The 16,214-nt window shown below is 36.7% G+C and overlaps 1 protein-coding gene and 1 long non-coding RNA gene across 2 annotated transcripts; one reads left to right on the top strand and one right to left on the bottom strand.

The window, feature by feature from the left end:
- Positions 1-11,408: 11,408 nt before the first annotated feature.
- LOC141615096 (uncharacterized) lies at positions 11,409-12,031 on the top strand. Its single transcript, XR_012529617.1, has 3 exons — positions 11,409-11,621; positions 11,732-11,803; positions 11,920-12,031. It is a non-coding gene; the product is annotated as an uncharacterized LOC141615096 (long non-coding RNA).
- A 3,033-nt stretch (positions 12,032-15,064) lies between these two features.
- LOC141614053 (uncharacterized) lies at positions 15,065-15,976 on the bottom strand. The gene is made up of 2 exons (XM_074432807.1): positions 15,689-15,976; positions 15,065-15,598 (listed from the first exon to the last, which is right to left on the bottom strand). Exons 1-2 carry the CDS (start codon positions 15,974-15,976, stop codon positions 15,065-15,067), a joined length of 822 nt encoding a protein of 273 aa, XP_074288908.1.
- Between the last annotated feature and the right edge of the window lie 238 nt (positions 15,977-16,214).

The raw sequence follows: 16,214 nt of genomic DNA, 5'->3' as shown, positions 1-16,214 counted from the left end.
TAAAAACGGAATAGTGGAAAACTTAACATTTATCGTTTTATAAATACTTGAAATAACAAGTATAGCATTTACATAGTGACCTCTACCCAACTATGATAAATGATTCCAAGACCCAAATTCATATTGACTTAGGCACGGGGTAGCCGATTCAACCTTTATCAATATAACTCGGTGGATTAACCTTTTAATCGATTCTACTTTTAGAACTCTTGGTCGATAAAATTACTCTAATGTTTATCTATAGCCCAAAACACATCAACAAGGGCACGGGGTAGCCGATGCAACCCTTATCAATAACTTTTGTTGAGTTCAATCCAAATTTCGAATAAATGTGTCCATTATCCAAACCCACATTAACTTAGGCACGGGGTAGCCGATGCAACCTTCATCAACATGAATTCGGTGGATAGACATTTATCACCCACTTCCCCTACGTAACAAGGTTTGTACCCCGGGGTAGCCGAGTGCACTCCCTCGCGAAATAGGTTTTCATGGTTTCTACTATTTGGTAAGGCTATGTCTCAATTAATTGTTTTAGCGAGAGGTCATGTCAATTTATTATCTATCACGTTTTAAGTGAACTAAAGCGGTGAACTACGATAATTCGAATTGACACGGTCGATAAACTCGATAAGATAAGGATGCATGTTTTAGTTATGGCGATTTAGCGATGCATGTGACATAAAATAAAATGCAAGCATAAAAATAAATAAATCCTAGTATGGCCTTTCCTAAAATAGAAAAACTCTTAATCTATTACAAATTCGGAAACCAGCTCCATTGGTCCCTTGAACTTCGGTTGTGGCACGCATCTCGAGGTAACACCGTCTTTATGTATCGCCATTCTTGAAGAAATCCGTCTTTTGGAAACTCCGGAATGAATAAAATTACATAATAAATTACATAATTTCCTATTATACATTTGTAACTAAAATAAAATAAATCTATTAAATTACAAAACGGTGATACGAGATCACAATAAAAATTACAACCGAATCGATATTCCCATACATTTCGGAAATACCAATTAAAATCTAAGGCCATACTAAGTAAAATTACATAATTCAAAATTACATAAATTAAAATTATGACAATCATAAAGGAAAAATGCAGCATTATAATATGTATGAACATGCTCAATTTTTATGCTAAATCGCCTTTTAATTAGCCAATATCATATATTACTCGGTTTTTACGGATTTGCGTGATTTCAACATTTTATAATCACAAAAATACATAAACTCATATTTATGCATAAGTTAATTACCCTAACCTCTTAGGACTCAAAATATAGTCTTCACTAATAATTTTGACCATAATTAACTTTTATTTACAAAATTGTTCATAAATGGACCAAAATTACAAAAAATAAGCTATTAAACTTCAAATAAATCACAAAATTTCAAATAAATTCAAAATTTGAAATTTAAATTCATGAACATTCTGGAAAAATTCCATGACACTCATAATGTTCAAAATCTTAGGTTAAAAATTTCGAAAATTTTCCGGAAAAACAATGTTGCGGTTTATCGATATTTAATAAAATAATCATAAAAACATGGAAAAATTATTTTCATTAACTTTTCAATTTTAGATCTGAAAAATACAATAAAATGCAACATTAGACGTTTTTCCTAAGTCATAGAATATATTTTATTAATTTTCACTAATAATGTCACTATTTATGTCATTTTTCTTCAAAAATTCATAAATCATGCTAAAAGACTTCTTTATAGCCAATTATTTTACACACATCTTGTAAAATTGCATGTGACAACATATAAATTTTCTATGACCAGATTCGAAATTTAACTCATATTAACCTATTTTTCTCTTAAATCCATATTTAATAATGAAAAATTCATTTTTCGAGCATAACAAGTGCAAAAATTATGAAAAATTACAGGTTATCTCAAAATAATATATGTGATAACATATCCAAAGATCAACTTAAAATTCGAAGTATAGCTAATTTTCGACCAAAAATGACATTTTTACTCATAAAATCACATTTAAATGCCATTATAGTAAATTATGAACAATAAAAATCCGAAACATTAACCAAAATATCCTAAAACACTTTAGGACCAGAAATATTAACATGCATGTAATTATTTCGTGATATATCATAATAACACAAATTTTACAAGTTTTATTTTGTTATTCATATAACTCGGAAAAACTTTTAACCAATTTGCATGCAAACAACCGTGGCTCTGATACCAATTGAAGGAAATGTAGATCTATATATACATATTTAACATACTCATATATGTCTAATAATTTGTCATAAATTAAAACGGATCTTATGCATGCAAACAATATAATAAAATAGAGGAGAAATCATGTCCTTACATTGTAGATTTCGGTTTAAAGGGCACAAGAGAGATCACCTTTCTCTCTTGTTCTTGAGCTTATCCTTATGGAAGAACAAAGATCTAAGCATAAGATCTCTCCCCAAGCTTTATACCCAAGGCTTTCACTTAATTTGATTAATATTACAAGAACTAGTATAATATTAATGTGGTAGAAAAATTGAACCAAAAACATTTATAAACACATAAATGTTTCGGTTTTATGGAGGAAGAAGAAGAGAGGTTTTTGTCTCTCTAGAATTCTATATTTTGGATAAGTAAAAGAATGAATCCTCACTAACACATTTTAGTGTAATATTAGGTAAAATTGGATGAAAAACCAATGATGGTTTTCACATCAAAAACCGGGTGGAGGGGGGTTTATTGGGTAGCCAATGCATGCATACATTTGTCTTCACAATGTTTAGTAGGCTTGCATGGCTACTAAAGCATGTAATGATTGTGTTTACCACTTAATAAAACAACCACAATATTAGCTTAAACCTCCTCTTATTTTCGGCACATATGTTAATATGGTATCCATATTATTTTTGTCAATTGTAAATATGTCACATGTCATATGTGACATAAATTTGTTATGTATTTTTAACATATTAAAAATCAACGTATTAATAAAAATACGTCACATACAAAAATCGACTTAGTAATTTCATAATTACTTGTGCCAAAATATTTTTACCATTTATAAATTACAACCGATTGTATTTATAACAATTCATTCAAATTTAATTGTTACATTAAACAATTACTTCATCCGAGTAATGAAACAATTCGATTACTCAGACCGTATCTCATTTAATCACATTTCAATATGATACGTAAATTTTACTTCCAAAATCGTCCGTCAATTTTCAAGTAATTTAATTAACTCGTAACATTATACGATCAATTAAATAATCAATTAAGAGTATTGCCCTTTAGGTATGACCTAGGGGGTCAACTGATCACCACCGTCACACGACAGTAATGTCAAACTCTAGTCAGCCAATCATTACCGATATATGTTGACAGATTGACAAGAATAATATTACTTCCCAATTGTATTCTTAAAATGAGATTTAATAATGATATTTAAATCATGTGATCGCACCATTGTTGAGGACACATTTCCCAACACTCACTAACCTTGACTAGATAGTGTTCTGTGTGGTTTTCATCTTCATCGTCGTCTGCCCATATTCCGTTGACGATATTGAGCTCTTTAAACCTGATGATTTCAGCTTCTAGACTTACTATTTGCTCGACTAGATTGTCAACTACTGCGATTACCTCTTGCATTGTAGATTCTTGAGATAGAGTTGGAGCCAACGACATGTTTCCTTTGGGTATGGTGCTTGGATTGCATAGGGACGCCACTAAAGCTTCCAGTTCTTAAACTTGCATACTTACACCCTTTGCCCACGTGATAAAATCGGCAATAGTAGGAGAAATGGTGGAATAACTCCCCTCATCTTCTAGTGCATGAATCTCATCCTCGACTGGAGAAATGAGGTGTGAACAATCCAAGGTGGATTCTTCATCTGTGATCCTCAGAACCCCAAGAGGATTCTGAGTATTGTTAGGCTTGCTTGCGGGAGGTATGAGTAGACGACCATCTTCAATCATATCTTGAATGACATGTTTCAATTTGAAGCATTTTTATGTATCGTGTCCTTTGCCTATATGATATTCGCAGTATGCGTTCTCATCCCAGAATTTAGACATCTTCACTGGGTCAGGTGTAGGTCCTATGGGTTGGAGCTTACCTTACTTCATCAATCTTTTCAGAGCGTTGGAATATGATTCACCAACATAGATAAATTTCCTCTGTGGGTTATTCTTCTTAACAGATGATTCGACAAGGTTAACCTCATCGGTCTTGCTAGTGGAGCCATAAGAACGACTTCTTGAACCCTGATATCCACGACCTGCCGTTTTGGACAAGAAACCTTTACGGATGTCGTCTTCAATTCTCATTCCTAGCACATTCAAGTATTTGAAAGACTTTATGTTTTGGTACCTCAAATGGTTTGCATAAATGGGTCTCAAACTATCCACGAACTTTTCCACAAGAGTGGCTTCGTCTGGGCGTTCAACAAGTTGTGAGCTAGTCTTTCTCCACCTACTTACGAAGTCGGTGAAGCCTTCTTTCTTATTTGGGTAAGAACCTCTAGAGTGCGCATGTGGACTTGGATTTCAGCATTATCCGCATATTGTTTAGTGAACTCGATTGCGGCATCGTCCCAGGTGGCAATTTTCTTGTGCTCCAAAGAGTAGAACCATTGTTTAGGAATAGTATCGAGAGATGAAGGAAATATCCTTAAGAACATCTCGGGCTTGATGCCTTTGATAGACATATAATCTTTGAAAGCACGAATGTGGTTCAAAGGATTTTCATGCCCCTTGAACTTTGGAATGTCAGTCATATTGAAGTTGGTTGGCAACTGAGCATTTACCGCCTCATACTTGCGATTATTCTCCCTGTAGATATCATATCCCTTAAGGTACATTAGTTGCTCTTCCAAATATTGGAGTCGCTTTTCAGCTTCAGTAGCACCTGGTGGAAGGTTGACCTCTGGTTGTCCAACAAAGGGTGGAAGGTTATCATGCACGACCATGTTGGGAATATCGTTCTCTGCAGGAGGAAGTCTAGTTTCTACAGCGACACTCCGGCCTTCAATAACATTGAGGTGAGCATAAGCCTGGCCTTGGCTTGTTTGGAGACGGACGAGCGCAGCTAGGATTAGATCATTACCATTTCTGGGTTGTCCATTAACGCTTGCGTGACTAGTTCAGGGTATCTTGGAAACTGGACATAAGAGATCGATGACGAATTAAAACACGATCGACCATTTTAGCACACTTACTCAAACGAGACTTGGCTCGTGAAGTGGGCGTGTGCCACTGTGTCAAGTGAGGTCTGAAAATGACAAATTTTGAAATGTTTATCCTAGGAAAATGTAGTGTAGTTGTAGGAGTGCTGACTTGAAGTGAGGTTTTAAAATGGGTTTTGAGGCCCAAATTTTGACTGGACATTTGGACAGAGTTTCGACTCATTTTGCGCTATTTTAGGCAACTTTTGAAAATATTTACATTTTGAAAAGGATTTTATTTTACAAAATTTCGTCATGGTTTTGTTGTACAAAATGGTGATCACGTATATGATACAAACATTTTTTGAGGCATTATAACGGTATGCTGAGTGCATTTAAAGAGTTTTAGCTTAAAAGGTGGGTTGCATACCAAGCAATCAAACCCTGGTCTGTGGAGAGGTCCGTGCCAAACATGAGTAAGGTCGGTTCCTAGTCCATTTCCTCGAGTAGTGAAAGCTCTTGAATCAAATTAAACATGAGTATGCACCACGGTATGGTTGACGTCAATCGCTATCTATCCTTAGGCCCAGATAAGAATTTGGACCGTCCAGACGGGACGATTGGTCGAATGGGTTGGGTTGAGCCTAGGAAGGCCAAATAAAAAAACCTAAGAAGGTCGAGTAATGAAAACCGACAACTGTCTCATATGAACTATTCCCTAACCTCGTTCAAGTTTCACCCTGGGTAACACGTAAGTGCATCATCCCCAGCGGAGTCGCCAAACTGTGGACATGGGCCACCAACACCGCGCGCACCCTCGCGTTGTGTATGTTTGAGGCGGCGGCACTTCTCCCACAGAACCTTGGATTGCCAAAGCACGTCATGGGCCGTTACCGATATGTGAGGCGTTGAAACTGGTGAAAGGTTAAATAAGCCTGTATTTGTGAAGTCGCCACCAATTTTTATGGGAAATTGGAACCGTTCGAATACCTCGTGTCATGTCAAGACACAAAGTAGTGACATGAACACTAAGAACTCATTACCCTTTAGCATTCTATGTCTAGAATGACTCTGGCGGATTCCAATGAACACGGATGTTCACAGAGATCTGGAGTAAGGGATGAGGGTACGTATTAGGAAGTCCTTTTACTGAACACCTAATCCCGCCCGCCTCAATAGCGGCCTCTACTAATGATTAAGGAAGTTATTCATATTCGATATGTCGTCGATTATATGTATGCGATGCAACATCCACAAATTAATCCTAGCATGTGAATTAAACTATGTCGGTGGACACATAATTTTAGCAAACAATTGAGGTCGAAGTTGGGATTTAGAATTGATTTCATGTGAAAGATCAAGTGAATAAATCATACATAAATAATAAAAACTATAATTAAAATTACATTTGAAATATAATGGCATAATTGATTTACGTCAGAGTACACTTAAAACGGGATTTTGAAGATAAAAAAGAGAGGAAACAAAAGGTTAGAAATTAAAGTCGTAAAATAGGTCAGATTAAGGGTGATATCACGATTATTAGTTAATTTAATACGTAATTAAAGGCTACGTCAAAGCGAGAACGAAAGTTCAGGGACATAAATCATCTCAGAACAGGCGCTGCATCTGCTGCGTCCTCTGGAAGAGGCGCAGCTGTCCCTGCGTCTGTTCTTGAATTGAGCTCTGTCTATGAAGTCAGAACCGCGGTCTGTTAATGTTCGTTGGTTTATTTACGATCAATTATTGATATTAGGCTCAAGTGAAAGTGATTTAGCTGGTTAATTATATCTGGAACCGTCATAAAAACGATAAAAACGAATAAAAACGAGTTACAACAAATTAGATTACGGGGTCGGAATTATAAAAGGAATGAACTCGAAAAGAATTTGATAAATTAAAATCAAATAAAGAAAACTATATACAAAAGACGAATCCCAGAAACTTGATATGGACAAATCGAGTTCCTACAATCCGGGTTTGATTTAGTGACGAAAACCCGCAAATATCGAATTATAAGGGATTTAAGTCGAAATAAAACATTATAATTGAAAAGGGTTATTAAAACATGGCTTATATACTAAAGAATGAAAGAAAATAGAGAAAGTAAAGAAAAGAACGAAACAAAGGAAACCCGAGGAAGAAGAAGAAGAACAGGAGCAGCGTAAGCCTCTGGAAGAGGCGCAGCAGGTGCTGCGACCCTTCGAAGAGGCGCAGCTGCTGCTGCGTTTCTTCTCGACGTTTGCTATCCGTTGTTGCATAAAAACAGTTTTACAAAAAGGTTTTTAAAATTGGTTTTAAATATACTTTTGACGTAAACATTACATTAATTGGTACAAAAATAAAATACAATAAAAAAAGATGGGATTTACACCCTCAGACTTACATGTTTGACGAAACGAGATTGACTAAGTTAACGTTAGTGATTGCTCGACTCGAATGTATGTAGAAAGTGCCCTCGTTGGAGGATTTTAGATTAATTGATTGATGTGTAGTGGTCAAATTGGTCGGCCATGCAACGTGACTGGTACTCAGAATGATCTGAGCTTACGTGGTCAATTAATCAAGAACGTAGGCATCGAAAGCTTAGAGCAAGGTCCAGAATGTAAAGGGAGAAGAGAAGGGCGGACACTCGCGTGAAAAATATGGAGACCGAAAGTCTCTATTTATACCAAAAAATGTGAAAAGTTTTGGAATGACACAAACTTTGGAAAGAAATCACGAAAATATTCCATAAACAGCCAAAATGGGCTGGAGAAGAGGCGCAACATTTGCTGCGTCATTTCCCAAGAGGTTTCCTCCTCCGGAAGAAAGATTTCCGCGTTTTTATTATGGAATTGCGGTAGATCTATACTTCCTTATTCCGTAAAATATGATATACGGAAAATATTTTACGAAAAGATATAAAATTTAATTGGTAATTAATATCTAGAACATTCTAGAACATTCCGACTCGGCATTTTAAACGGTTTCTTAGAAAATGAAGCGGTTTTTGACCCAGACTCCAAATGAACTCTAGTTACTGTCAAAACGACCATATCGGTGCGTAGATGACGACCAAGGAGTAGATATAAGTGTTTGAGCTATCACCTGACGATAAACTTACAGACTGTCATAAATCGTTCCGCGTACCAAACATGCGGCCCAATCATCACTGGGTGGTTGGCGGAAGGTGTAGAAATGAGGTATCTACAAAACCTTATACTTTAATAAATGTTTCTGAATGGTTACTTTTGATATACTATCCTCGGGCAACCGAGATGGTAACAGCTTCTCATGCTAGGGTGGTCCTTGGTAAGGCACCTTGGTATGTGGGGGTGTTACAGGCATAACAAAAAGAGTTTTGGGAATAAAATTCTTAAGTCATTATACAAAAGTGGATTTTGATTAGCATTCAAAATTTGACCTCATTCCACTTTCACATTCAAAAGATTTGGATGGGGTTTATCCCATGCTTGCTAGTGTCTTTTGCTTCCGCCAATCGCTTATTAGGGAACCGGTTAGCCTCTAGACAATAACTTTTCGGGGTGATAGTCACTCTGTCTTTTGGTGGATAAATTCACAACCATATGGGGGGCCAATTCAACGGATCCCTCTCCAAAGCATATCGAAGTGGTACGCCTCCATCAAAACTACTAAATTTCGCAAATTTCAACAATTTAAAACATTTTGAAGTTTCTTTTGCAATTAATACGATTCCGCAACACAGAGACTTTGAAATGAGCACTTCAAACTTATTCATGAAAAGTATTTTTGGGTTACAAGACCATCAAGTCAATCAAGATCACCTAGGCAAGTTGATCAAGTTCCCACATCATAGGGTTTTTTTTTGGTAAAATGTAAAATAATTATATTAAAGCTCAAAAAACCATATATAAACATTTTACAGTGAGTATTTCTAACTCAAAACTAAGCCAACCTGACTGCACATTTGCACTCCTATGCCATTACATAAGCTTTTCAATCCATTGTCTATTTTTCCTAGACATAATCCCTTTTGTTTGCTGCTGTATTCTAATTCTAATGTCTCCTTGAATCATGGCAGCACGTCTTCCAGGACTGATGATAGTATGCTCATGCCTGCTCTCATTTCTTTGCCTCCAGATGTAGTACATGGTAGTATTTAGAATGCTGTTAAGAATCCCAGTCTTTAGTCTGGTGAATCTCTTATGCTGCCACCAGTTTTGGACATTATCAATAGACAGTTGCACACCAGTCCATTCCTGCATTTTCTGAATTACTCTCCTGCTGTATTGATAATTAAAGAATAGATGTTGAGTCGATTCTTCCTCTTGAGCACAGATACAACAGCTGCTATCCAGGCTAATACCAAGTATGTGGAGTTTATCCTTAGTATTAAAGCCTTGTTGATAGTAAAGCCAGGCAATGAAGCTCTATTTAGGGATGGACCATTTGGTCCATACAATTTGATGCCAGTTTACTTCTTACCTGCCACGTCTTAACCAGAGATAACCTTTTTTAATTGTGTATTCCTTGCCAGGTACAGTGCTCCATTCATTCTGGTTGTATGCATCTTGGAGTTCCCTCTTCATTTTACACACCTTCTTCCAAGTCCAGCTGGCCACATGTGGGGGTATATAGTCCTCCCACGTCTTTCCTTTCAGATAGACACTACTACAATTTTAGGCTAAGAGGACGCCTCTTAGAGTACGGTTGGGGACAAAACCGTCTTCTATCAGCCAAATAATTTTGGCGGCACAAGTGATCACATAAACAAGACGGTTAATAAATAGAGCCGTCCTCATTGTAAAAGTAACAAGGACGGTTGTTCAATAAAACCGTCCTCTTATTATCATACAAGACGGTTATTTACTAGAACCATCCTCTTAATCTTTAATGGAAATAACACAAATTCTTATTTGTGACATGCAATATCCGTCACTTTGGAGTGACGGATACCATTTTACCTCACAAAGTACTCACTTTTTCTCTCTCTGCAACACTGTTCATGTGGTCCCCTTTCTCCACTAACCCATTTTATTACCATTTTTACTCACAAATTATCCGCCACAAATGGTAACCCGTCACAAGGGAGACCAATTGTAGAAATAAATAACAATTCTCCTATTCCCACTACTCCTTACTCCGTTTGCTTTCCCGTCGTCTTATTCACCATACATCCAGTAAATCATGTCTTTATCTCTTACTCTCCCTTTCCTATTTGGTGAAAAAGAAAACATAACACGCTTCTCATCGCCACTGCCGCCTTTTTTCTTTCGCCTCTTCCTTTCTTCCTACGCCACCCTCTGCCGCCGTTAGAGCTCTATGCCGCCGCCGTCACCTTTCTTCCACTTTTCATGCTCTTTTACAAGGGTTAGTTGAATTTAATTTTTGGTGTTAATTATTTGTTGTTTGAGATTTAAATTAGTCTTACATACTTGAATTACACTTCTTATGTTGTTAAAATGTTGGGATAATTGATTACTTGATGTTAAAATTGAGATTAAGTAAGTTAGGGTTTCTAATATTGGGGGATTTTTGTTATTTGGTCAAAATTTTGTTGGATTATCCTTTAACTTTATTGTGTGCCATCTTCTACAAACAGGTTAAAAGACTTGTAAGATTGTTTTAATGCAATTTTTATTATTAATTGTTGTTGTTTTAAGGTTAAAAATAGTCTTATTTACTTAAATTACACTTATTTCGTTGTTATAATATCCGGTATTTGAATCTTTGATGTAAAATTGAGGGTTGAGCAAGTTAGGTTTTGCAACATATGGGGGTTCCTGGGTAATTGGATTTTGAGGTTAAATTTGTATAGAATGGACTGGTTTCATTCTAGCAAGAAGTATGTTTGTTATACATTGTGTAGCTATCTTTTGATTGTTTATTTAGCTGATATAATAGCTATCTTTATATTCTTATACTCTGACTAATCTTTTTGTATCATACTGAATTGCATCACTATAATAAACTAGGCTTTGGATGTTGAGAGCATGGATATGGAAATCGATTTATCCAATCTTGGATCTATGACCATTATATTTGGTATTTTAATCGATAATCTACAAGTATAATATTGTAGGGGAGGAGGGGAGGAAGAGAGGAAGAGATAAAGAGGATCAACAAGTGATATTTACAAGAATTCTTTTTCAATTGTTGTTCACATTGTAAGCTTAAGACGAACGTGTGTTATGATAGAACTGTTTTCTACTGATGAGTTATTGATGTTGTGATTTCAGTTTCTCAAATTTCATTCTTGCTTTTCTTTTTCTCAGGCTAAGAAGCTATGAAGAAGAGTAGAACAAAAGGAGTGGAAATAGGGCAGGATGACTCGTATTTGGAGAGTTACATTAGCACCATTGGGGCAAGTGTTTGAACATTGAGAGAACTTTTTCTGTTGCCTGCCAGCTTGATTCTCGTATTCTTATATTAATTATTGTAGAAAATTTGCACTGTGGAGCAAGAAGGAAAGACTATCAAACTTCAAATTGTAAGATTCTCTTCCATCTGTATACTGTAATACCTTCCATAATGAGTGCTTATTAACATGGCATATTGATCTCACTCTAAACTAATGTACTTTCTGTAACTCCGCTTCAGTGGGACACTGCTGGACAAGAGCATTTCAGGACTATCACAAGCAGCTATTATTGTGGGGCACATGGAATTATTGTGAGTGATTCAGCTACTGATTGTGTTTTGTCTATGTTTTTATTTTAGCCCTTTTCAGTTGGACAATTCTCAAGGTAATTTGAGCTCCTAACGTAAATTTTTCTTTTGCACCTTAGGTTGTTTATGATGTGACAGATATGGAGAGTTCTCAACAATGTGAAACAGTGGCTCAATGAAATTGATCGTTATGCTAGTGACAACGTATAGGGATGAAAACTGATTGGAAACAATAGAGCTATGCGATTTGAAACTGCTAAGGTACTTGACGGAACTTTTTCGTGCTCAATTTACACATTACGTATAGGGATGAAAACTGATTGTTCTAAACTTTGTGGTTTATTCAGGCTTTTGCTGATGAGATAGGCATACCTTTTATGGAGACTAGTGCTAAGGATGCTACTAATGTAGAACATGCTTTTATGGCCATGACCGGTTCTATTAAAAACAGGTACAGGATCATCATTTTCTTTAAAAATTTGGTCATTTTCTTGAACGAGTTTTTAATTGACTTGGTTACTTGTCAAAAAAATAGTAGAAGTTGACCTACTCTACTGTTTGGTCTGCTGTTTACCTTGTCTGAGGGCCTACCCTCGACAAGAATGGTTAATAGGTCAGGTTAACCATGATGGGCTGTAGAAAGGTCCAATGATACGAGTAATTAATGTGTTCCAAATCTATTTTGTTTATTATTAGTAGTAAACTTTTCAGCGACCTGTAACTATAATAGTTAAGTGTGAGTACTCCTGACTGCTTTATGCCCACTGACTGATCGCAAAGGTAGTACAATCAGAAAGGTCTATCACTCTAACATGACTTCATAGCCATATTCTTGCATTTAAATGTTTGATTGAATGAATGCTGTAGCAAGAGAGATGGGGAAGGGAGGGAGAAAGTTGCATGATTTTGCTTCTATCTTTTCTATTTTTGAAGGATTTAAATTTGGACAGAGGGAAAAAGGATAATTTTGTTTCTTTCCCATAACTTCAGTAAGCATTCAAAGAAATATCCCCGTCTTTTCATTTGTTTATTTTCTTTCAATATTTGCTTCATTTTATATAAATTACACGTGTTGGTATGTAAATAATTATAATTGTGGTTTTTGGTTACTTTGTATGTAGTTCATGATTAAAACTCCAAAGACGTACTCGATTGAGCAGATTGACGAGGTGCAGGAAATTTGGGCTAAATATGCATTGGAGTTTAAGGCGCAAGTATTTGATGGAAACATCTAAAGTATTTAGACTGAAGTGCTGAACGCTTGGATATTACCTAGATCAGATAGTTTATGTGATGGTGTAGATGGAGAAACTCGTGTTATGATTGTGCTCAAAAATCAATTGTCGATAGCTTGTATTTTGGAGGTTCTAACTTATTTGGTTTGTTGGATTTTAGAGTATAATTGTAAGATTTGCTGGATTTTCTGAAATGTATCCGGAAATAATATTTAAGCTATTCGACTATTGTCGTATAGGTTATGAATGAGTCAGTTTCCTTTTCAAAAATATGGTTATCAAAAAGTATGGATGTATGGATGTGTGCCAATGTTGTCCAGGCTAAATTCATAAATTCGCGCAAAATTGATTTAAAAAAAAAAAATGTGTAGAAGACGGTTCCTTGACAAAGTGTCATGAAGTTGGCACAAAAATTACGCGCGCCATGTATCCAAAACAAGACGTTTGAGACGCGCACCCGTCCTCATTGTAAATAAAAAGAAGACGGTTCAAATACACAACCGTCCTTCTTTTAACAACCAAAGAAGACGGTTTGACTTTACGTTAACCGTCCTCTTAGGCAACGAGGACGGGTGAATTAAAGACGGTTCGTTTCAGAATTAAGGACGGTTTTGAACCATCCTCTTTATCGGTATTTGTAGTAGTGAGACATTGTGTACCCATAGCACCCAAAGTTTGGATGGATGAGCCTGCACTCACCACACCAGCTTCCCTATTGCTGCCTTGTTCCAAATGCATTCATCTCTTAGTCCAAGCCCCCCCTCCTTCTGAACATTGCAGATTTTAGACCATGCCACTATTGGGGTTCTGGTATACTCAGTCCCTCCATGCCACAGGAAGTTCTTGCACACAGCCTTTATCAACACCAGTCTCCCTGCGTAAGACAGCTTCTTGGTCCCTAACATTCTTATTCTTTCCAAAACCTTATCAATCAGAGGCTGGCAATCTTTGATTGATAATTTAGATGGGATGATGGGGACACCAAGATACTTGAAGGGTAGTTGACCCTCAATACATCCAGAGACCTGAACTATTTCCTTTCTGATCTCAGTAATCACTCCATTAAAATACACATTTGATTTGCCCTTGCTCATATTTAGTCCTGATGCTTGAGAAAAAGTAGAGAAAGTACGCAGTAAAATCATAATGGACTCAACATCACCTTTAGAGAACAACAAAAGATCATCAACAAACATTAGACTGCTCAATTTCATAGATTTGCACAAAGGATGGAACTTGAAATTCATTGTAGAAGTGGTGTAGGCCAGTAATCTTGTTAGATATTCCATGCATATGGTGAACAGTAGAGAGGACAAATGATCTCCTTGTCTCAAAATCCTATGTCCCTTAAACCAGCCAAAACTATCTCCATTAAGATTTAGAGTATAAGTTGTAGTAGTAACACATTCCTTAATGGGATTAGTGAAGGCACTTGGGAAATTCAGTCCATGTAGCATCTGAAATAAAAATCTCCATTCCACTGAATCATAGGCCTTCAGAAGGTCTAGTTTGAATAGACACCTAGGTGAAGCACTCTTCCTACCATAGAGTTTGACCAAGTCCTGACAAATTAGTATGTTCTCCATTATACGTCTACCTTGGATAAAGCCACCTTGCGTTACAGAAGTCAGGTGAGGGAGGACCAAGGCCAATCTTGCACACAGTAATTTTGATATGCATTTATAAACCACATTACAGCATGCTATTGGCCAAAATTGCATAACAGTAGTAGGATGTGCACTTTAGGAATTAGGGTAACATTAGTAGCATTCAACTGTTTCATTAACTTACCATTCCTAAAGAATTCATGGACTGCATCACAGACATCTCTTCCAATAATGTCCCAGCTGGTTTAAAAAAACTAGCTTGTATAACCATCTGGACCTGGGGCCTTTTCATTTGGTATACTGAACATTGTCTTTTTGATTTCCTCATTAGTGACAGGTGACAGCAACATCTGCTTATGGTTCTCATCACATTTGTTTCCTTGCTGCATTGCCCTGGGACTGACAATAGTGGTGTTATTAGACTAGCCAAGCAATTGAGTATAGAATTTTATAAAGCTTTCCTGAACACCCTGCTTATCATCATGATCATTCCCCTGATGGTCATCTATCTGGACAATCTGATTCTGTCTCCTTCTAGTTTTCAAAATGCCATGAAAGAAAGAAGTATTTGCATCCCCATCTACAGTCCACTTAATTTTTGATTTTTGCTGTAAGAACTGAGAATGTGCCTCAGCAAGATGTTGGTGGCTCTCTCTAATCTCACATTCTTGCGGAACCAATTGTGGATCCTGAGGGTTCACTCCCAAAGCTTGCTGAATCTTGCTGAGTTTAGTAAGAGTGACCTCTGCATTAGTCTCAATATCATAAAACTGCTCTTTGTTTAGTGTCTTCAGACAATGCTTCAGATTATTCAATTTCTTAGCCAACTCATACATTTTAGTTCCATTCGGATCACAGTGCCATCCATTATGTAATATCTCCTTAAAATTAGGGGCAAGACTCCACATATTAAAGTATTTAAAAGGTCTGGTCCTCTTATTATCTTGCATAGTTAGCTGCACCAAACATGGAGTATGATCAAATGTGCCCTCGGGCAAGAAATGAGCATATAGGAAAGGGAAAGAATTGAGCTAATCTTGATTAACCAGAAATTGATTAAGTCTGCTATAAACCCTATCAGCAGGGCATTGTTTGTTATTCCATGTATAAATAGCTCCCATGGCTGGGCTATCAATCACTTCACACTGGTGCAAACAATGCCTGAAAGGCTCTGCATCTTGCCTGGAAAAGGATTCCCCCACTCTCTCAGTCTCAGTCAAGACACAGTTGAAGTCTCCTCCAATAGCCCAAGTCCCTTGTATATCACTTGCCAATCTACTCAGATTAGTCCAGAGAGACTCCCTCTCAGTGCTACCATTAAATGCATAGACCATCGTGGCAAAAACTCTCATGTTGGTTATCTTATTAAGGATATGCATATGAATATACTGAGCATCATATTCCAGAAAGTTTGTATCACACTCACTAGCCTACTAGAGGATCCAAATCCACCCTCATTGATGATATGCTGAGCACATCATAGGGTTGGATAAGTGACTCACACGCAAACCCTTGACTAGGCCTTAGCTTATGGAACAATGGATACTAATATGACACTAAAAAGGGTGTCTT

Source organism: Silene latifolia, chromosome 11, assembly GCF_048544455.1.
Source record: "Silene latifolia isolate original U9 population chromosome 11, ASM4854445v1, whole genome shotgun sequence".
In the NCBI taxonomy this organism is placed as follows: Eukaryota; Viridiplantae; Streptophyta; class Magnoliopsida; order Caryophyllales; family Caryophyllaceae; genus Silene; species Silene latifolia.
The sequence above is the reverse complement of the archived record's forward strand: the minus strand, read 5'-3'. Positions and strand labels throughout refer to the sequence as shown.